This window comes from Budorcas taxicolor, chromosome 6, assembly GCF_023091745.1.
Source record: "Budorcas taxicolor isolate Tak-1 chromosome 6, Takin1.1, whole genome shotgun sequence".
In the NCBI taxonomy this organism is placed as follows: domain Eukaryota; kingdom Metazoa; phylum Chordata; class Mammalia; order Artiodactyla; family Bovidae; genus Budorcas; species Budorcas taxicolor.
The window spans coordinates 11,230,747-11,254,549 of NC_068915.1; the positions used below are offsets into that span (position 1 = coordinate 11,230,747).

The 23,803-nt window shown below is 38.4% G+C and overlaps 1 protein-coding gene across 1 annotated transcript in view; it reads left to right on the forward strand.

Annotated features, from left to right (window-relative positions):
* LOC128049737 (bifunctional heparan sulfate N-deacetylase/N-sulfotransferase 4) overlaps nt 1-23,803 on the forward strand; it is a 281,519-nt gene that overhangs the window by 257,262 nt on the left and 454 nt on the right. The window contains exons 7-12 of the mRNA XM_052642048.1: nt 386-482; nt 3,202-3,325; nt 5,645-5,819; nt 13,857-14,027; nt 14,929-15,038; nt 18,704-18,806. Coding sequence (XP_052498008.1) covers nt 386-482; nt 3,202-3,325; nt 5,645-5,819; nt 13,857-14,027; nt 14,929-15,038; nt 18,704-18,806 — 780 coding nt within the window. The remainder of the gene's footprint in view (nt 1-385; nt 483-3,201; nt 3,326-5,644; nt 5,820-13,856; nt 14,028-14,928; nt 15,039-18,703; nt 18,807-23,803) is intronic.

Consider the following 23,803-nt stretch of genomic DNA (forward strand, 5'->3'; position numbering starts at 1 on the left):
GGATGACTTCCCAGCCCTCTAGAGAAAAACAAGTAGGAATAATTAGGGCAGAGCACAGATATCTGAAAACCTGAGTTCAAACCAGGCATAGACAAGCTAAGGATCAGGTATACAGATGTAAAACGTGAATTCAGAGGTGAGGTGGAATCTCAGAAGTTAGAACAACAAGCCAAGCCTGAGAAGAGACTGGATGCAGAGTTCTAGCCTTGAAGGAAAGGAAGGTGCCGTTTTAGAAGGAAACAATTTGAAAATCAGAACCAGAACAAGGTCTAACTCCTAGCTTAAGGGTATCAGGCAAGAATTTGATTCTGTGGTTTGACAATTTTTATGGAACAGAGCCGGGTATTGATTACACGATAAGATTCATTATTCTTCCTTCTTGCAGAATCCATGTGACGATAAAAGACATAAAGACATATGGTCCAGAGAGAAAACTTGTGACCACTTACCAAAATTCCTTGTAATCGGGCCACAAAAAACAGGTAAGATTAACCAACTGGGCAGTTTATGGGGTTTTTTGTGTTTGTTTGTTTTGTCATAAAACACAGTGTCATATAGTATTTGATTAAGTTTGCCTTGTTGAAACATTTAGACAGCCATTCAAGTTCATTATTGAATTTCTCTTCATCCCTATGGATCATCTTTATGTCATGATCCTCAAAGGGACCCTAAAGTTGCTCATTTAATTAATTAAGACTTATGGACTAAATTTTTAAGTATGAATTTTAAAGCTGTTCAACAGACACATTTTTGACTACTTTGAGCTTATATGTCACAGTTGTGGCATCTGATTTTTAATTTCTACCTTTTTTTGTGGCTTTGCCTAATCAACTGCTGAATTAAGTTATAAAAGAAAACTTTAGCTTCATTCAAACTATTTTATACTGCATATCAACCTTGAATTGATTTTTTTCAGAACCACTGTCATTATCACCTTCAAATATTCTACCTGTGTGGTTTGTTTGTTTCTTTGCTTGTTTTCAAATAATCTTTATGTATACATATGGTTTGGATTTATTTTCTGATGCACCTTAGGCTTATTAGGCAGCTTTTCCCCGTGATATTTTCTCATGTGCTGAAGGACATGTGTATAACAATGCAGTAAAAGAGAGTGACAGTATTTCGCAATGAGATGACACTTTCAATTAGACTATTTCATACTTTCTTCAGCATGTGACAGCTTTATATACTTTGCTCATGTCCTGATTAATTAAACTTTTTATTGACTTGCTATATTTTGAATTCACAACTCTAACTAGAAGCATTTTCATCAGTGAGTGCACAAACCATAACACAAAACAAACAGTCACAATAAATAAGCCTGGCCCAGATGCAGATATTTGTAATACAAGCAAGTAGATCATTTTAAAGGTTGTGGGCAAAATTTCCAGACTATTAGATATTGGCTGTTGAAATCTTTTCTTCCTCCAGTAATATAAACTGTGTTGCAACAATAAGTTACACGTGTGCAGGGAGAGAAAAAATGCAGCACGTATTTTCATATATATCAATTTTCTTAATGTTCTTGTTATTTAAAATATTCATTAATTTTCCACCAACTCCCTCACAGCTGTTCTCACACTGGAATGACGACTAAAGAAAGCATTTCTATGTTGTAAAATTATGTTGAAATTTTAATTTAAAATCATGTCTTCTATCATTTGTCATTGAATATTACTACTTCTTAGTTCTACTAGAACACTCCAGGTTAGTAAGTATAAATCTAGTTTTCCTCTTTGCTGGTTGTATTTATAAAGACAATAACTTATACCTTTAGATTTTCATATTTGACCTACCAATGTGGAAATGATAAAGCTTTTAGCTTGTTTGAGCTTTCCCAAGAGGAACAAACAAGTCAAAGAAGTTGGATGATGATTTTTAATCTGCTAAAAAATGAAATCTCCTTAAGGGCATTTATTAAATTTTGCCCTGCCATTTCACCAGGAGACACCATTCTGGCTTTCTAGGGGCCCTAAGATCTCTTGTTAGTTTCTTTATCTACACAGTTCTCTGTGGTCTCTTGTTCCAGATCCCCAGCTGCCATTATTGTTCTGCCAGTCCACTCGGGTAGTTCATTCCACTCTCTCCTAGGGTTGGGAAATCCAACAAAGTCTCCTGTGTGCACCACGTTACAAAATGAAATAACCTTTTCCATAAGGGAAGTTTTGATTTATGAGAGCCAGTCATTTCGTGGTCCTTCCTGCTCTGGCCCTCAGTTTCTGCCTTAACCTAGGTTTAGCTGTGACACTCGTGCCTTCTGTGATGTCATCCACTCAGTGGTTGATGTCAGCCAGTCTGTTCAGCCTAGTGCCTCATTATCAGGCTTGTCAGGGCAGGACAGTCAACTGGCTGTCTTCCACAATCTTGCACCCATCTTTCAGCCTTTCAGGAAATACTTAGAGTTTTAAGGTACAATCTTAGAAAATGCTTCCTCCTGGAAGCCTTCTCTGACTGCCCAAGTCTAAATTACCCATTTTCTCCTGTATTAGAAAAGCACTCTACTCTTCTCTCATCATGGTACCTCCCTCACCTGTTTACTTGACTCAAATCCACAAATACACTTAAAGTCTACTGAGGCCAGCAAATATGTTTTTCTTATCAAAAGTTATCACCAATCATTACTACAGTGACTTGTTCAGAGTTGCACTGGTCGACATCTGTTGAATAGTTTGATTAACTTTAATTGATTTGGACATAGTATTAATTGAGTTTCAGGTATTGTGCTGGATGTCTTTGATACTTTAGCCACTCATCTGACTTCAGCAGGGAAATCTGATCACCCAGTTTCTGATTTTCTCCCCTAGCTGTATCAACCTATTTAACTTTGACTATGTACTCAGATTAAATGAAATGTTTAGGTCAATAGAACCATGAAGACTAATATAAGAACACAAATCATTGCCACATGAAATGCACTTAACTGCTTTTTAGGAAATCATTTTGACACTGGAATGATTTGGCCTTGCATATTACTTTTTTGAGCAAAAATTTTGCTAAATATTTGTCTTAGGACTTCCCTGGTGGTCCAGTGGTTACCACTCTGCACTTGCAGTGCAAGGAAGCCTGGATGTAATCCCTTGTTGAGGAAACTAAAATTCCACATGCTATTCCGCATGCCTCCACCCATAATAATAATAAAGTATTTATCTTGTCTTTTATTGCTAAATAACATTTTGTCTCCTTTTTTTTTTTTTGTAATAGGAACAACAGCACTTTATTTATTTCTTCTTATGCACCCTTCCATCATCAGCAATCTCCCCAGTCCCAAAACATTTGAAGAAGTCCAATTCTTTAATGGAAACAACTACCACAAGGGAATTGACTGGTAAGAAAAATAACAAAAAACAAAGTCCATTATTAGCACATGCTCATTCATAGATGAGCAATTATAGGTGTATGCAAGGCATCTACATAATTACAGAATAAATTTGTTATGTTTAATTCTACCATAGTGAATTAAAAATTAATTTATAATGATGATATGTTTAATCAGTGTTGCCTATAATTTGATTTGGACAGTGCAATAATGATAATATTTTTCTGGTAAATTAATATGATTGAATAAAGAGGATTATGGAATATTTTCATCAGAATTATTCATAAGGATATTTAAAATTCTCCTTAAGCATATTATTATTTCACTGAGTCTAGAGGTTTTTTTTCTTACTAAATACATAATTTGTCTTCACAACAATGCCTGAGAAAACAAATAAATCAAAAGGTTGTTTTCTTTTATACTCTGTGACTTGTATCTTCATTAAACACATAGATGGTAAATGTTGTATTATAATCTAAGCTGATATTTGTCATGCAAATACCAGAGCATTTCTAAAACCATATTAATGCTAGTCACACGAGTGCATAAGAGGAAAATTACTTTGTACTTAATAAATTATGAAAATTTTAAAATCACAATATTATCCCTAAATTAAAATGGAATAAACCTGATACTATAACTGATGTTCACTCTGGTGTTTTTTTCTAGCCATGTCCCAATTTTCTAAGGAAAATATGGCCCTGATTTCCAAATTCCAAGTATATAAGGCAAATTTCCCCTGAGGTAAACTCCCCTCACTGCATACCTGACTAGCATGTACTGATAGCTCAGTGGGTAAGGAATCCGCCTGCAATGCAGAGACCAAGGAGAAGTGGGTTGGATCCCTGGGTCAAGACAATCCCCTGGAGGAAGGCACGGCAACCCACTCCAGTATTCTTGCCTGAAAAATTCCATGGACAGAGGAGCCTTGTGGGCTACAGTCCAAAGTGTCACAAAGAGTCGGACACGACTAAACAATTTAACATAGCATGTAATGTTATGTCAACATCACATGTGAATCTGTCCTCATGAAAAGCTCATTCTTTTAAGACGCAACTAGGATGAGAGAGGGGCCAAGGCAATGGCAGTGAGCAGATTTGAGTTCCCGTTATGAGTATCGACATGTCCACTCTGCACCTAGGATTGCACTATTTTGTCTTATTTAAAAAGACTAAATGAATTTGGAAATTGCATGCAAGTTACTGAAGGCAGAGCAGCAACTTCCTCTTATCTATGAGCTCAAATGGAATGCGAATTGTTAAGCAGGAATATAGATGAGACTTTTCACCACTTCACATTTGGGAAACATAATAACAAATGTCAAAGAGGAAAATAAGTATCTTATATGAATTCTTAATTGCTGTCATTATTTATTTCTAGAACATTTGAGGGTTAGAGAAGTGGTGAGCTGTAAGGAGGGTTACACACATAATTAATGCCTTGCACTGAATTAACCTCTGAACATATTGAATCTATAAGCTACACAAGGAGGACTGTTCCGACAGCATATGGAGGGGTGAACCTGCCGAGGCTCCACAGGATCAACTGGCAGGAAATATCTCCTTAATTACTCCAGATAGACTATAATGTGTTCACATTGCTATACACACTACAAATTATGCAGAAGTTAAAAAGGAGGAAAGCAACTATGCCCTAATCGGCCTAGTATTTTATAGCTATTCTGACTTACACATTTTCCTCTTTTGTGCACTTTAATCTCAATTTAAGAATTTAGCATTCAAGTGTGCAAACATAAATTTACTATTTTAAAATATTTACTAGGCAATATGGTATAATTTGCTGTTTGCCAAGGGTAAACTTAACTTCTTTAGATTTGGCTTTCAATAGCACAGAACATCAACCCAAATCTAAAGAATTTTCCCTCCGTTACTTAGCAACCTACCCATTCCATCTCACTCTTTTGCCTGTCCTAAATAGCCCATTAGAACAGTAATACCTGGGGCTGTTTTCACTTTCAGAGTGTACAGAATAGTCTCTATTTTAACCATTATAACATCAATAATTAAAAATGTATATAAATGGATGTAAAAATGTTTAAAAATCGCTCAGTCATGTCTGACTCTTTGCGACCCGTGGACTGTAGCCCACCAAGCTCCTCCGTCCATGGGATTCTCCAGGCAAGAATACTGGAGTGGGTTGCCATTTCCTTCTCCAGGGGATCTTCCCGACCCAGGAATCGATCCCAGGTCTCCCACATTGCAGGCAAATGCTTTAACCTCTGCACCACCAGGGAAGCCCTCTCCTATCCATAGTATGGTAGGAAACAATTAGACCTCAAATTAATTAATTGTCTTTCTCTGCCTTCAGGTATATGGACTTTTTTCCTACTCCATCCAACATTACAAGTGACTTTCTATTTGAAAAGAGTGCTAATTACTTCCATTCAGAAGAAGCTCCCAAACGAGCTGCATCTCTGGTCCCCAAAGCCAAAATCATCACCATCCTCATTGACCCTTCGGATAGGGCATACTCTTGGTACCAGGTATGAAGAAGAAAAAATATCGTTAAAAGCATTTGGTCATAACTTGAATGTAAGCAATGGTGAATTACTAAAGTCCAGATGTATTCAACAGTCAGATGTTAAAAGAGCTGTACAAACAAGCAAAAACTATGAGAAATAAGATCTAATATCTAATTTATATCAATTTGGGCAAGGAATTTCAAGCATAACATAATAGAAAAAAATCAAAACATTAAGAGATTGAACTATGTAAACACATAAAATGTTGATCTGTCATAATTAACAAACTTCAGTATCCAAGTAGATCATCTTTAGCACTACACGGTAAAGGGCTTAGTTCCCTTAATTTGTAGGGAAAAAAAACAAAGTTCCTGCAAATTATTAAAAATAAATAAATAGTAGAAAAATGAGCAAATAAACAAAAGACATAGATATATGAGTTACAAACACATACACAAATCCAGCTGCACAATTTCTGTGTAAAAATGGTCAACCCAATTATTTATCAACAAAATATAAAATCAAAATGGTACTCATAAATATCATCCTAGCATCTTGTCACCCTTATTCTCTCTGCTGACAAGGGTGTCACAATAAAGATGCTCAAACATTCCAATAGAAGGATATATATGGAGATATTTTTTGAAAACTGATGACAGTTATCAAACAGTTTGTAAAGATCCTTTTGTGGTACGATTCCTCTTCTGGGAGCAGCCATAAGAAAACCTCAAAAGGATTAAATATATATATCCTTTTTTATTCATCAGGGTACTAATCATAATAACAATAACAAAAGGAAAAGTAAATATCCAACAATTCCCTGGTGACTCAGAGGTTAAAGCGTCTGCCTGGAATGTGGTAGACCCGGGTTCGATCCCTGAGTTGGGAAGATCCCCTGGAGAAGGAAATGGCAACCCATTCCAGTACTCTTGCCTGGAGAATCCCATGGAGGCAGGAGCCTGGTAGGCTACGGTCCATGGGGTCTCAAAGAGTCAGGCACAACTGAGCGACTTCACCTTACCTTACCTCACCTATAGAATTGTGTCACACCAAAATGGAGTCTTCTTCAGCATTTAACGCTGGTTTAAATCCATAGAATGATAATTAAGACATTGTGTTCATTCTAATATGTGAATAGTAGTTTTAGTCGATCAGTCCTGTCTGACACTTGTGACCCCACAGACTGTAACCTGCCAGGCTCCTCTGTCCATGGGATACTCCAGGCAAGAATAGTGGAGTGGGTTGCCATTCCCTTCTCCAGAGGATCTTCTCAACCCAGGGATCGAACCCAGGTCTCCTGCAATGCAGGCAGATTCTTAACCATCTGAGTTACAGGGAAGTCCTAACAGATATTGATCCAATAAATATATATCTAATTAGAAATTTTGAAAGCACTGTGAGGAAGCATGGAAGGTGCTATAAGAGCACTCTGGAGAAATAAACTTTAGACTTAATACTGAAGGACAAGTAGGTATTAACTGAGTGAGGCAGAGGGAGACTGGATGAGAGGGAGACTATGTGTAGTCCACTGGATACAAAGAACCACGCATAGCTAAAGAACTAAAAAAAAGGTCCATGTGATTAGAGAGCAAAGCCAAGGAGGAGATCTGCAGGAGATGAGCCTGAGAGGCACATGGGAGCTGGAAGCCAAGTGGAAGACCAAGTGGCCACCATTCCTTGAGCAATCGAAGTGGGGTGAAAGTGAAAGTCACTCAGCCATGTCCAACTCTTTCCAACCCCATGGACTATACAGGTCCATGGAATTCTCCAGGCCAAAATACTGGAGTGGATAGCCTTTCCCTTCTCCAGGGGATCTTCCCAAACCAGGGATTGAACCCAGGTCTTTCACATTGCAGGCGGATTCTTTACCAACTGAGGCACGAAGGAAGCCCAAGAATACTGGAGTGTGTAGCCTATCCCTTCTTCAGCAGAATTTCCCAACCCAAGAATCCAACCGGGGTCTCCTGCATTGAGATGGATTCTTTACCAACTGAGCTATCAGGGAAGCCCTGAATGATCAAAAGCTGTTTAAAAGTGTTAAGCCAGTGTGTAACTACCAGAATTTCTTTTAGAAAACATGATACTATCTGATCTTTGAAGAATGGATTGGAGTGGAAGAAATGACCACTCAGAGAAATCAATTAGAGGCTGTAGCAATAGACCTGCTGAGAAATGGCAGTAACGAGGACAAAAATAGGAAGTAGAAACTAGGTGAGGCATAAAGTATCAAGAAATCTTTAGAGATTAAAATCAATAGAACCTGGTTATAAAAGAGTGTCAAGAATAACTCGAATTTCCAGTCTGGGCAACTAGATGATAACCATATATTCCCATGAAAAAGTACTGAAAAAGGATACAGGCATTGTGTGGGGATGGGGAAGGCTAAAGATGTGACATGGAGATCAGGAGCTTACGGAACCACTGTCATGTCAAAAGCAATAGTAGAGGTCGCTGGCGCTCTGGGGAGAGGTCTGAGCAGGAGTCAGAAATTTGCGACTGAGAGGACAAATGCCATAAAACATGGTGAAATCATCTAAGGAAAATGTTTAGAGGAGAAAAGTATAGAACAGAATGAGGCAGCCAGAGGAGTCGAAGAAAAAGTCCAGTGGTGTCATGACACCAAATACCAGGAAAAGAGCACAACCAAATGAGGGATCAAACAGCTGCTAAGAAATCAGACAATCAGGCAAAATAAGGCCTGAATTATTTTCACTCAGTCCAAAGACAGGGGAAGAAGCAAAACCTTTAACAAACAAGAATCCATGCACAGCAGTCTGGATGGGTCAAGGAAGGTGTTTTCTGTGGTGGTGATTTGAATAATAATGAGAAACTCTCAAAGGAAGAGGGCTGTTAAAGGCCCCCCAGGGGAAAATGGGAAATCAACCCTGGAAAGATCAGAACTTCCATATCACAAGGGTGAAGAGAAGTGAAGTGAAGTGAAAGTCTCTCAGTCATGTCCAACTCTTTGCGGCCTCATGGACTCTACAGTCCATGCAATTCTCCAGGCCAGAATACTGGAGTGGGTAGCCTTTCCCTTCTCCAGGGGATCTTCCCAACCCAGGGATCGGACCCAGGTCTACACTGAAAGCAGGTTCTTTTATTTCTTTCTTTTACTTTATGATATTGTATTGGTTTTGCCATACATCAACATGAATCCTCCATGGGTGTACACGTGTTCCCAATCCTGAACCCCCCGTCCCTCCTCCCTCCCCGTACCATCCCTCTGGGTCATCCCAGTGCACCAGCCCCAAGCATCCTGTATCCTGCATCGAACCTAGACTGGTGATTCATTTCTTATATGATATTATACATGTTTCAATGCCATTCTCCCAAATCATTCCACCCTCTCCCTTTCCCACAGAGTCCAAAAGACTATTCTATACGTCTGTGTCTCTTTTGCTGTCTCGCATACAGGATTATCTTACCATCTTTCTAAATTCCATATATATGTGTGAGATGGATGAAACTGGAGCCAATCATACAGAGTGAAGTAAGCCTGAAGGCAGGTTCTTTACCAACTGAGCCACAAGGGCAGGAATCAGCTTGGATGGGAGGCAGCACTCCCTTTACAGAGTCTCACTTTCCTTGTGCTGGGTCCATTCTGGCTGTGAGATGAGTCTATGTGCCCCATTTCAGAAACATATTTTCAAAGCTTTAAACTATATAATATTACAAAGGAAAAAAGTATATAGAAGTATAATTATCAAATATGTTACTTTTAAAATAACATCATTAAATGGCAAGATCTAATGTTGGGGATAATGCTACTGTTTGAAGCAATGATGAGCATAAACAACTTTTGATAGAACTGAAAGACCTATAATGTGATATAAAAGAATTGATTATTGGTGGTAAAATCACAGGTACAATAACTACTAAATTTTATTTAAAAGTTACTGAAAATAAAGAGGCATCTTTTCTTTTTTTTTTTTTTTTTTTTACAGATCCAAGTTCTAAGGTCCTCTGAATTCTATCAGTCAGTGGGTTTCTATTAAGAACCCCTGCACTGAAACTTAAGGGAGGAAAAGTATATAAATGTACATGCTGGTAAATTTGGAGGTCTGGGATAGAGACATTAAAGTGACTATGATTGTCTCTTTTATTTTAGAAAGCTGAGAATGAATTAACCTAGGAAAAAGAGAGGGATAATTTGAGAGGCAGTAGTTTGAGGAGCAAAAAGAGAGGGTGTGAATTCTTGGTACAGGAATGAGATAAGCTTGACCAGAGAAATATAAAATTGCTTACTGCAATGAACACCTAATTAAAGTTGATGCTGTTGAGTGTATGGTGATAACCATCTATATGTACTAAAAACAATCAATATGAAGGTATACATAAATTAATGCCAAAATAAAGAAGATTAAAAGAAAACATTTAATAACATTTTTAAATAACATGTAACTTTTATTTTTCCTTTTTTCTCTTGGCTTTTCGAAACTTCTTCAATAAACATATGTTGCTGAGAATAAATAGCAATGGACAGAAAAATATGGTTCTGCAAACTGAGATTGCAAGAGGTTGGGGACTAAAGTGGAACACTTGTCTTGGGAACAAAATCCAGAAATTATTAGTAGAGTCCATGAGTCAGTGACTTCCTCAAGATACAAAAATGTGTCTTTCTCACTTTATCAAAATTCATGTTGCAAAGCAAGATAATTTTTTTTAATTGTGCCAAAAATACTGAGATAGTAAGCCTTAATGAAACATTTTGAATGTAGAATACATGGGGCAAATTATTGCACATTTTCCTGGCAGAAAGCACAATCACTACTCAGAGCAGATTTATACGAATCTTTTTTTTTTCCACATGGATTCAACCATTTTTAAAAAAGAGAGAAACTATGCCTTTTTTTTCAAGTAAATTCTTTGAACATGCACATTTGAAAGGAATAATTTTTTCTGATAATACTTTTTACTGCTATATTGCTAAGAGTAGGTTTCCCAGACCACTGTACGTTTCAAAATAATGCAACCTATTACTTAGCCAGTCCCCTCTCTTCAGTAAGTACCATAAATCTGAAGCTTGACAGGTATAATTCAGAAACTCCTACGAATGTCACCTGCCACTATAATTTCTACTCCACATTTTTATAATGGGCCTCACAGAGGACCTGCAGTGCTTTTTTTCCAGTTCTTTTGTGACTTCTGGTCATATTTTTATGCTAATCTTTTTCGTTGCATGAATATAAAAAAAAGTTGATGCTAGACTGGTGTAAGTCAATATAAAGCAGAATAAGTACAATTCCATATTATCACAGTGTGAAGTAAAAATGTTAGCATTACTTTATTAATAATGCACAGAGTATATTTATATTTATTCAAGTTATGTTGTTTCTACATCTTATATTAAGTAAATATATTATGTAGTCTCTATATATGTAGCATTTACAGAGAAGGTCAATAAATATACAATTATGAGAGAGGTTCTAAAGTTTTATTTCTACTCATCTACCACTCATTGCTGCTGCTGCTGCTGCTAAGTCACTTCAGTCGTGTCCGACTCTGTGAGACCCCATAGAGGGCAGCCCACCAGGCTCCTCTGTCCCTGGGATTCTCCAGGCAAGAACACTGCAGTGGGTTGCCATTTCCTTCTCCACTACCACTCACTAGTTACTCTTTAACCACCCATCACTTAATCATCTTTACTTTCTTAGTAGTTTTTATTTCTAACATATATTGGGCCTCAGCTCAGTTCAGTTCAGTTGCTCAGTCGTGTCCGACTGTTTGCGACCCCATGAATTGCAGCACGCCAGGCCTCCCTGTCCATCACCAATTCCCAGAGTGTACTCAAAATCACATCCATTGAGTCAGTGATGCCATCCAGCCATCTCATCTTCTGTCGTCCCCTTCTCCTCCTGCCCCCAATCCCTCCCAGCATCAGGGTCTTTTCCAATGAGTCAACTCTTCTCATGAGGTGGCCAAAGTACTGGAGTTTCAGCTTTAGCATCATCCCTTCCAAAGAAATCCCAGGGTTGATCTCCTGCAGAATGGACTGGTTGGATCTCCTTGCAGTCCAAGGGACTCTCAAGAGTCTTCTCCAACACCACAGTTCAAATGCATCAATTCTTCGGCACTCAGCCTTCCTCACAGTCCAACTCTCACATCTATACATGACCACTGGGAAAACCATAGTCTTGACTAGACGGATGTTTGTTGGCAAAGTAATGTCTCTGCTTTTGAATACGCTATCTAGGTTGGTTATATAGGGCCTGCTGCTGCTGCTGCTGCTAAGTCACTTCAGTCATGTCCGACTCTGTGCGACCTCATAGATGGCAGCCCACCAGGCTCTCCCGTCTCTGGGATTCTCCAGGCAAGAACACTGGAGTGGGTTGCCATTTCCTTCTCCAATGCAGGAAAGTGAAAGTGAAGTCCCTCAGTCATGTCCAACTCTGTGCCACCCCATGTATTGCAGCCTACCAGGCTCTTCCATCCATGAGATTTTCCAGGCAAGAGTACTGGAGTGGGGTGCCATTTCCTTCTCCAATATAGGGCCTGCTGCTGCTGCTGCTGAGACACTTCAGTCGTGTCCAACTCTGTGAGACCCCATAGACGGCAGCCCACCAGGCTACCCTGTCCCTGGGATACTCCAGGCAAGAACACTGGAGTGGGTTGCCATTTTCTTCCCAATGCATCGAAGTGAAAAGTGAAAAAGAAGTCGATCATTCATGTCCAACCCTCAGCGACCCCATGGACTTCTAGGCTCCACTGTCCATGGGATTTTCCAAGCAAGAGTACTGGAGTGGGGTGCCATTTCCTTCTCCAATGCATGAGAGTGAAAACTGAAAGTGGAGTCGCTCAGTCGTGTCAGACTCCTAGCAATCCCATGGACTGCAGCCTACCAGGCTCCTCCGTCCATGGGATTTGCCAGGCAAGAGTACTGGAGTGGGTTGCCATTGCCTTCTTCTACTATTACATAGTTCTATCAGGCTGCAATATACTTCCAAACTTATCCTGTAGTAAATTTTCTTTAAGTTCACTTTGAGATATCTTGCAAAAGCAATTTGCCCATTCCCACACACCTCATGCATCTTCACTCAGATTTAAAGTTCTTCAGTTTCCACATTTATTTTTTTTCTGCTTATCAAAATCTTTCTCGCTACATTTTAGCTCAAAAGCTTGAATCATTAAAAAATACCTTCACATTTCATTCAGAATTGATCACTTATTGGTCTGGCTATCACAGCAAAAAACTTATACCTCTATCATACATACGACTTTATCACAATCTGTTGATTTGTTGCTTTCCATATAAGGTTTTTATTTCTTTGAAGATAGCGTTTTGTCTTACCTAAATCTTTTTATCTCTATAATCTATTGTAGTTCTTTGTTCTGGCAAGGATCTTGATAAATGCTTATGACATTATATTGACTTGTGTTGGGCTTTTGAACTTGACCAATGATGGTTGGATGTGAAGGACTCAGAGGATTTGATACTAAAAAGCAGCCTAGTGAATTCATATTTAGGAATTAGCAGAGTTAGGTAGAAGCCCTTGGGAGGGAAAAAGCAAAGTGCCTTGGGCAACATCAACATGAATGTGACACCTAAACAAGTGTTATAGACACCTGCCTTCTCTGTACACATGGCACCTGCCACACAGGGATATTGGGGAATTGTCAGAACTTGCCGGAGCGGCTGTAACGAAACAAGAGCACAGTAATGTGGCAGCCAACCCCCGCCAGTTGAAGTCTCTTTTCATCAGGTTTGATTCACCTGGTCCCTGACATCTTTTCACTTCTAATCAGATCCATGGAGAAAATCCTTGTACTCTGTCTCTTGTCTTGCACCTAAATATTTTATATGAGAAGACAGCTACAGGCTTATGTGAATGCCACTTGATATGTATAGAAGGCTTATACTCTATAGAAGCCATATGCCAATGCCTAGGTTTCAATACAGCATGTACTTTTCACCTTGTTTATCATTCTAAAATCAAGCAATCATTTTTCATTACCTTTCTGGAATAAAAGACACACACTCATCCACACATCAAACACATACAGGCACACATACGTTTGCAGGCATAAAGATTGATTTTACGATTGACTTTCTTGTTAAAGCACCAAAGATCACATGAAGATCCAGCTGCCCTGAGGTTTAATTTCTATGAAGTTATCACAACAGGACATTGGGCCTCATCTGACCTGAAAACTTTGCAGAGGAGATGTCTAATACCTGGCTGGTATGCAGTCCACATAGAAAGATGGCTCACTTACTATGCTACTTCTCAGGTAATGTCTTGAAATGAATTTCTTCTGTTTATGGTATCATGATAGTGTTGCACTGACAAACAGAAAATATAAATTAACATTGCCACAGACAGCAATTTATCATCAGAGATGATCAGACCTAAGGAAGAAATGTGGATTTTTACATTTCTAAAGGCAGCAGTAGTACTACAATGTTAAGTGACTATGAAACACGTTCTTAGGATCTTGTCCTCACACAGGAGGCTTCACGTGCTTCATAGGCAGTAACCAATACCAGAATCACCAGTTAAATGGAACATCTATTGAACACCATGTGCATATACCCATGCATCACCGATCGCGTGGAACTCTTATGAGAAAAGAAGGTCATGGATAAGACTGTCAAAATAGAAAGTACTGTAAAAGCTCTAAGAACCTGGGATAGAACAGGAAATAAGGATTTGAGGAAGGTGTCCACATCCTTTATCTTCTTCATTCCAGTTCGGCTCACAACCAAAACCTGAGTTCTCTGCCATGGTTTGTAAGGAGAATAGATGGGTAATTTTCATCTGTATGCCCATTATTTCTAAGTCCTTCACTCTAAAATTAACTCATGGGATTTCATAGTTTGGATAATTACCCGATTACAGAACAGATGGAAAATCGTGTTTCTACTGCACTACTGAATCAAGAAAGTGTCAATGTCTATTTCTGATTTACAATCACGTTAGTTAAGGGTTATGAATAATGCGTTTGGCAAACTTTGTTGTTTTATTTGGAAGGACATCAGAATAGTAAATATGCATATGTATGCTAAAGAGTGCGTATTTCCTTTCTATTCACACTGATTTAATTGATTAACATCCTACCAGGTCAAGGGAGGCAGATCAGTCTACCTAATATAGTTTTGTTCTTCATAGAGTGACTGTTTTTGACTCTACAGTTGCTAATTATTGATGGACAGCAGCTAAGATCTGACCCAGCTACTGTGATGGATGAAGTCCAGAAGTTTCTGGGAGTTACACTTCATTATAATTACTCTGAAGCACTAACGTGAGTCTATTCTCATGCTTGATTTCATTTCCATTATTTGCCATCATAAATTATCACTGGTAGGTGTGTATATAGCATCATTAATACTAGCTATGAATTTAAAAAGCAGTCAAAGGAATGTCCTCATTATTCATGTAGTACATCCCTTTCGAATACCAGGATATTTTATTGGCATAAAAATATGCCTATAGAACACATTTTAGCCATTTTATATATCACAAATTTCCGTTTTTGTGAGCTCTTTCCCAACACAAGTTTATGTAAATGTCTTACATGCCTACTCTGTGCAGAAAGTGTCCTAGGAATGGAGGTTACAGAGGTGAAACAGATGATCTTTATCCCCAAGTAATTTGCACATTAGAAATAAAATGTTGATGGCTACAGTTAGCCCTATGAAAATGAGTAGTATTTCAGGCAGAACTGGGAAAGGGATACATTCATGTTTTACTCTGTATTTATTACATTGTGTATGACAAAATATAATCATGTATAACATTGCAGTGGCCTATTATTGTACAGTAAACCTCCCAAAACCTACCAGCATGTAACTGTAGCCATTTTATTATGTTTGTGGATCCTGTGGGCTGGGAATTTAGACAGGACATAGCCAAGACAACTTGTCTCTGCTCAAAATACCTGGGACCGTATCTGGGAAGACATGAATATCTAGGTATGACTTGAATGGCTGGAGACTGGAGTTTTCTGGAGGCCTCTTCACTCACATCTTTGGCTCTTAGACGGGATGGCTCAAAGCTGAGCTCAATGGGAGGAGATCTCTCTGGGTGGCTTTCTTGCAGTGAGCATCCTAAGTCACTTCAGTCATGATCAACTTTTTGGAACCTCATGGACTGTAGCCCACCAGGCCCCTCTGTCCATGGGATTCTCCAGGCAAGAATACCGGAGTGGGTAGCCATGCCCTCCTCCAAGGGATCTTAGATCCCCTGGGATCGAATCTCAGTCTCTTAAATCCCTTGCATTGGCAGGCAGGTTCTTTACCAGTCGCACCTCCTGGTAGTGACTGTGTGTTCTGACAGGGAATGAGATGTGGAGGGAACACGGTTCAAGGCCTTCTCTGACCTAGCCTTGCAAGTCACGCAGCATCACTTACACCATATTCTGTTGATTGCAAGCAAGTCACTAGAGCCAGTCCAAATCCACGGGGACGGAAAGGAGCCTCCTCCTCTTGCTGGGGAGGGGCAAGGGCCAAGGTGGGGAAGGGTTATGGTTGCAGTCAGCTTGGGAAATAAAATCATATACTTTGGGTACTTAAAAATGGAACAAAAAAAGGAAAGAGGCAAAATAACAAACAAAAACAAAACCTCCAAGCTGTCAAAATATACATTTTGAAGGAGTCATGTACTTGACTCCTTCACAAGGCCTGATATAAAGCCTATTATGTTTTAGACAAAATTTTACAAGCCTGATTATATAATTTCCCAGTTCACACCAGATTAGAATCAGCAATAAGACAGTTAGAAAGGGTAATGGAGGGGCAGGAAAAGCAGTAATAAGATTGGGTTTTTCCTTATCCACTAAAACACACCTAATGAAGTTTTTACCTACATATGGAAATAACAACACACGCATGGCCCCTGTTGATTAAGTAGACAGAGCGTCCTCTAATACACTTAAATGAAGAGTCATTGGTGTCAGCATGGCCTCTCCTTACTCCCTGCAGTAGTTCAGGGAATGGTTTTAGCCTGTTTACTACAAATAGTTTCTTACGGTTCAATAAACCTATAAAATCATACTTTTAAAGAGATTACAAACAAGTACAGAATATATGGTTTTTAATATGTCTCACACATCACAAAAATTAATAACTACAGTGATGTTCAGTGTAATAAAAGAAATCTTGTGGCAACCATTTCATGTCCTCAAAGTTATCTAACAGTTATTTGAGAAAGCCTTTGCATCTTAATTTCACAATTTCATGCCTGCTAAACCAAACCATAAAACAAGAAATTGATATAACTTAGCAAGAATAAATGCCCTTTGTTAGACTCTGTGTTTATAACATTGTCAATGCAATAAATGATACCAGCACAGTAAAATAATGTGGATTCAAGGTTTTAACAACCCTATCTAAAAGAATGACTTTCAATAGTCTGGATGGCTCTCCTTCCTCAGATCATATTAAGCTCTGATTCATAACAACTGTTTGGAGAGTGAGAGAGACGGGAGCCCGTCCTGAGACCTCTGCACACCCGAGAGCAGAAGAGATGCTCTCAGTGTGTATAAATATCTTAACTTGGTTGCCAAAGCTGTATTTTACCTTAATGCAGTTAAACATTCTCATCCTGAGACAGAAGATGCTGTTTAGGGGCACCGTTATACTGCCTCCCCCATTTCATTTTGCACGGCATGCCAAATTGTTCTTCCTCTTGGGAAATTAATAAAACCAAAAAAGGCCTATGATAGGCAAGACACAGATTGGAAATGTCCAGGTTGGAAATGACTCTGTCTTCCTTTTATCCATGTAACCAGTGATGTATTTAATTTTAATTGATGACATGTACTAGGACAACCTGGACTGTGAGGATCAGGTCTCTAATAATAGATTGGGCAGGGAACTGTGAAGAAAATTTCCCTCTCCCCCTAAATGAGTTCACATATGTGCAGAAGCAAATTGCAGGTGCATTGGTATTATAGAAATGGGCCCAGGGCAACAAAATAGTCTGCAACTAATTAACTTTACATCCTAGTCAATTATGCTTCATCCTTCTAAAACATCTGCTGAGCAACAAAAATGCAAACCTTTTCGATGTTTTATGCATGCAGAAATTCCCATAGCAGTAAATCTAAAATTTCCCTTCCTATTTGGTTTATTCTTTCCTTTTTCCTATCTTGTTAGTCTTAAACAAAAATTCTTACATATCTGAGTTTAAACAAATAATTAGATTACACATTCTTTCTTTGGTAACTTTGTGCGGCCAAGGTCGTAAAACAATGTTAGAATTTTTTTTTTATGAGTATTGAGATCTGAATGATCCAATAGAATCATTCACCTTCAACAAAAGAAATGAAGAGTTGTCTAATGTTCCACTCACCATTTGTATAACCCATGCCTTATTTTCTCTGGAAAAATATACTGAACTATATCGTTAGCCTTTTAATTTCATCCTTGAAAAGTGTAAACGTCTTGAACTGTTTAAAAAAATTAGTATTTTTCTTAGAAGCTTTGAAATTCATGTTTGCATTCAAATAAATATGTTTACATTATATTGTCACCTTAATACATATTATTAAATGATTTCAAGAAATTTGCTATTATATTTTGACAGGAAAATCATATAAATAAAAAAATAAATAATATAAAGTCCTGTATATATGATTGCAGTTTTGTTGATTCATCCTTGATCTTTTACAGATGAATAGATAAAATATAAAAACCTAATAATTTCATCATAAGAAAAGACTAAATATCCATATGTCCTTTTTCATTACATTAGAAATATTCAAAAATATATAACATATAGTTAATTTCAATTAAATTCTCTCAAATTGATTCAATTAATATTCATAGAATTGAATTAAATTAAATCAAAGCATGAGTATATGAAAGTGCATTTCCATTGTACAATTGGTGAGATTCTCTTAAAATTCTGTATATAATTTATAATCATTATATCTTTATTTTCATTTATATCTTTGATCTTTTGCAGTTTTGATCCCCAAAAGGGCTTTTGGTGTCAACTATTGGAAGGAGGAAAGACCAAATGCCTTGGAAAAAGCAAAGGTCGAAAGTATCCACCCATGGATCCAGAGGTAATATTTTCCTTATCTCTGAAATTCTCTGGTAGTGTTGAGTCCAAGCATGCTTTGCTTGCAGCACAATAGGCCAATGAATCTGAGCGAGGAGGTGTTGGGATGAGAAGTATGACTTTATTCCGAAAGCTGGCTGACAGAGAAGATGGCAGACTAACATCTCAAAATAGCCATCTTATCCGGGTCTGGATGCCAGGTTCTTTTATGGATCAGAGATAGGACAAGGTGAGGAAACAACGGAAAAGGCCATTAATCTTGCAAACATTTACCAGAATGGCAAGCCTCAGGCAGAGAGATGTGTTAACTTCTTCCTGCCATCTACAGGCAGACAGAGTTCTGAACAAAGGCACTTTAATTTAACAGTCAGGCAGAGGGGCAGGATTCTCTGAGGCAGACCATTAATGTATGACTATGATGACAAAAGCAATGGAAAACAAGTCAAAGAAACAGTTCCAACATGGAGACAGAATTAATCCTTTCCTGTTACAGTAGAACCCTGTATATACAACTGCTTCAAAATTAGGAGACAATAAATTTGATTCCATTTTCTTGACTTTCTTTGCTATCAATAATTTTATATATTTAGAAGAGAGACAGACCAACAGATAGAGATGATTAGTAGATATTCATGGAAATTATATGCTGATGGGACGCAATTCAAATATAAATACTGAATAGTAACTTCTTTCCAAATGTGTAAAGGGCTCAAACAAGTAATCTAGTAAACAATGATTTTGTATAAAATATATAAGTTTATTGTTAAATACTGAATATGTATATCAAGTGCCTATACCATGCATGGTATGTACCTAACAGAAGCAGAAGATATTAAGAAGAGGTGGCAAGAATACACAGAAGAACTGTACCAAAAAGATCTTCATGACCCAGATAATCATGGTGGTGTGATCACTCACCTAGAGCTAGACATCCTGGAATGTGAAGTCAAGTGGGCCTTAGAAAGCATCACTATGAACAAAGCTAGTGGAGGTGATGGAATTCCAGTTGAGCTATTTCAAATCCTAAAAGATGATGCATGAAAGTACTGCACTAAATATGTCAGCAAATTTGGAAAACTCAGCAATGGCCACAGGACTGGAAAAGGTCAGTTTTCATTCCAATCCCAAAGAAAGGCAATGCCAAAGATGCTCCAACTACCACACAATTACACTCGTCTCACACACTAATACAGTAATGCTCAAAATTCTCCAAGCCAGGTTTCAGCAATACGTGAACTGTGAACTTCCTGATGTTCAAGCTGGTTTTAGAAAACGCAGAGGAAACAGAGATCAGATTGTCAACATCTGCTGGATCATGGGAAAAGCAAGAGAGTTCCAGAAAAACATCTATTTCTGCCTTATTGACTATGCCAAAGCCTTTGACTGTATGGATCACAATAAACTGTGGAAAATTCTGAAAGAGACAAGAATACCAGACCACCTGACCTGCCTCTTGAGAAACCTATATGCATGTTCAGAGGCAACAGTTAGAACTGGACATGGAACAACAGACTGGTTCCAAATAGGAAAAGGAGTATGTCAAGGCTGTATATTGTCACCCTGCTTATTTAACTTCTATGCAGAGTACATCATGAGAAACGCTGGACTGGAAGAAACACAAGCTGGAATCAAGATTGCCGGGAGAAATATCAATAACTTCAGATATGCAGATGACACCACCCTTATGGCAGAAAATGACGAGAAACTAAAAAGCTTCTTGATGAAAGTGAAAGAAGAGAGTGAAAAAGTTGGCTTTAAAGCTCAACATTCAGAAAACTAAGATCATGGCATCAGGTCCCATCACTTCATGGGAAATAGATGGGGAAACAGTGGAAACTTTATTTTGGGGGGCTCCAAAATCACTGCAGATGATGATTGCAGCCATGAAATTAAAAGACGCTTACTTCTTGGAAGGAAAGTTATGACCATTCTAGATAGCATATTCAAAAGCAGAGACATTACTTTGCCAACAAAGGTCTGTCTAGTCAAGGCTATGGTTTTTCCAGTGGTCATATATGGATGTGAGAGTTGGACTGTGAAAAAAGCTGAGAGCCAAAGAATTGATGCTTTTGAACTGTGGTGTTGGAGAAGACTTTTGAGAGTCCCTTGGACTGCAAGGAGATCCACCCAGTCCATTCTAAAGGAGATCAGTCCTGGGTGTTCATTGGAAGGACTGATGCTAAAGCTGAAACTCCAATACTCTGGCCACCTCATGAGAAGAGTTGACTCATTGGAAAAGACCCTGATGCTGGGAGGGATTGGGAGCAGGAGGAGAAGGGGATGACAGAGGATGAGATGGCTGGATGGCATCACCAACTCGATGATGGACGTGAGTTTGAGTGAACTCCGGGAGTTGGTGATGGACAGGGAGGCCTGGCGTGCTGCGATTCATGGGGTCACAGGGAGTCGGACACAACTGAGTGACTGAACTGAGCTGAACTGATACCATGAATGGTACTGAGTTGAGCCATGGAGAGTAAACTGTTTTGATGAACAATTACAACATGTGGTGGGGAAGTTTTTCCATATCACCAAGCAAGGCTCAGATACCAGCTGGGTCTCCACAACTCAACACAATACTGACACTGTCTACAAAGAAAGAGTGTCAGGTCCCTCAGAAAAATAGCAACCACCTCAGATACCCAGATGATACCACTCTAATGGTAGAAAATGAAAAGGAACTAAAGAGCCTCTTGAGGGTGAAAGAGGAGAGTTAAAGAGCCAATTTAAAACTAAATATTAAAAAAAAAAAACTAACATCATTGCGTTCGGCACCTTTACTTTATGGCAGATAGAGGGAGAAATGGTGGAAGTAATGACAGATTTCCTCTTCTTGGGCTCTAAAATTAACACAGATGGTGACTGCACCCATGAAATCAGAAGATATTTGCTTCTTGGCAGGAAAGCTATAACAAACCTAGGCAGTGTGTTGAAAAGCAGAAACATTACTCTGCTGACAAAGGTCCATAGTCCAAAGGCTATGGTCTTCCCAGTGGTGAGGCATGGTTGTGAGAGCTGGAGGCATAAAGAAGGCACAGCGCCAAAGAATTAATGCCTTCAAACTGTGATGCTGGAAAAGACTCCTGAAAGTCCCTTGGACACCAAGATCAAACCAGTCAATCTTAAGGGAAATCAGCCCTGAATACTCCTTGGAAGGACTGATGCTGAAGCTGAAACTCCAGTATTTTGTCATCTGACACAAACAGCCAACTGATTGGAAAAGTCCCTGATGCTGGGAAAGATTGAGGACAGAAGGAAAAGAGGGTGTCAGAGGATGAGATGGCTTGATGGCATCACTGACGCAATAAACATGAACTTGGACAAACTTCAGGAGATGGTGAGGGACGTGGAAGCCTGGCATGCTGCAGTCCATTTGGTCACAAAGAGTTGGACATAACTGGATGACTTAACAACAAAAACAAAAAGCCACCTCATTAACAAAACAAAGTATACCTTTATCATTATCTCACTTAGGAAATTCCAAGTGAGCCTTGTGCCAGAAATGGAGTCAATGACCAACTATATATTTCTTATTATAATTCAAAATGTCGCAAATAGGTTACAGGATAAAACAGTTATTATGAGCCTAGATTTATTATAGGAGAGTAAATTAGTTATGGTCACTTGTTTATAAAAAAAAATATATAAAACAATATCAAACTGCAAAAAGGCAGGGGAGAAAAATCTATCAGTAAAAGTTATGGTATGAGGAGACAGAAGGATTGGGAAACTAGTTACCAATCAACTGAGCAGATATAATGAGTTATCTCTCCTAAGACAGTGTGGGCATAAGGAGGATGGAAGTGATTAAGTGTTGCTAAGGAAACAGAAGAACCAGAAGGTTCTCAAATTATACCTTTGAACCCAATAATTTCAAAAAGGCTTCAAAAATCACATTGATCAACCAAGAAATCAGTGTAACGACTCCACTACTTCTATAAACATCTTATCCAGAATTTGAAGTGTTCACAATCCACTTGAAGGGAAGAAATGTAGTGAAAACCCTAGTGAATGGACAAGAAAAAAAGTAGTTATCTTGAATTCATTTCCACAGTATACAAGTTGCTAAGGGAATTTTAGAAAGAAGGAAACTACTTTGTGCTAAAATATTGGGAGGGGTTTAAGAGAGATGGTATGCTGCTGCTGCTGCTAAGTCGCTTCAGGCATGTCCGACTCTGTGCGACCCCATAGATGGCAACTCAGCGGGCTCCCCCATCCCTGGGATTCTCCAGGCAAGAACACTGGAGTGGGTTGCCATTTCCTTCTCCAATGCATGAAAGTGAAAAGTGAAAGTGAAGTTGCTCAGTCGTGTCCAACTCTTAGTGACCCCATGGACTGCAGCCTACCAGAGATGGTGTAAGTTTGACCAAATGGAAACTGCTGCCTATATTTCACAGGAAAAACATTCACCTCTATTATTTTATAAAAAAGACACAGAACTATGTTCAATGATTCTAATATGAGATAAGTGACATTCAAAGAAAAAACCCATTAACATTTTTTTGTCTTCTTGGAATAAAATAAACTAAAACCACAGATATATTTTATAATCCTTCTTTCAGCCCTTCATCTAAAAATTGCCAATCACTCCAGCTTGGTTAGGAACATAAGAATCCCAGGAAAGATCACTATAATGACCTTTATAATAAGACCTTATAATATCTGTGAAGTAGAAAACTTAATGGTTTTTCAAAAAATCTGTTTTTGTCCTAAATAAATATAGAAAGCATTTTATAACATGGCAAGTTATTTCTTTAATAATGAAATTCAGCTTTTATGATTATGTTGACTGATTATCTTAATGCTGTGACCCAATTTTACATAAAGTGACCAATTTCATAAACAAAGGTGTTTCTTTTCTGTAGATTCTGTGCCTCATCTGGTCCCTATTTACCTCATTGTTCTTTAGTATTACATGCCTCTCATCAACCTCTTCATCAATCCCTCAATAAAAAAGTGCTTTATATTGAGTGGGACGCCATGCCCTCCTCGCTGACAGAT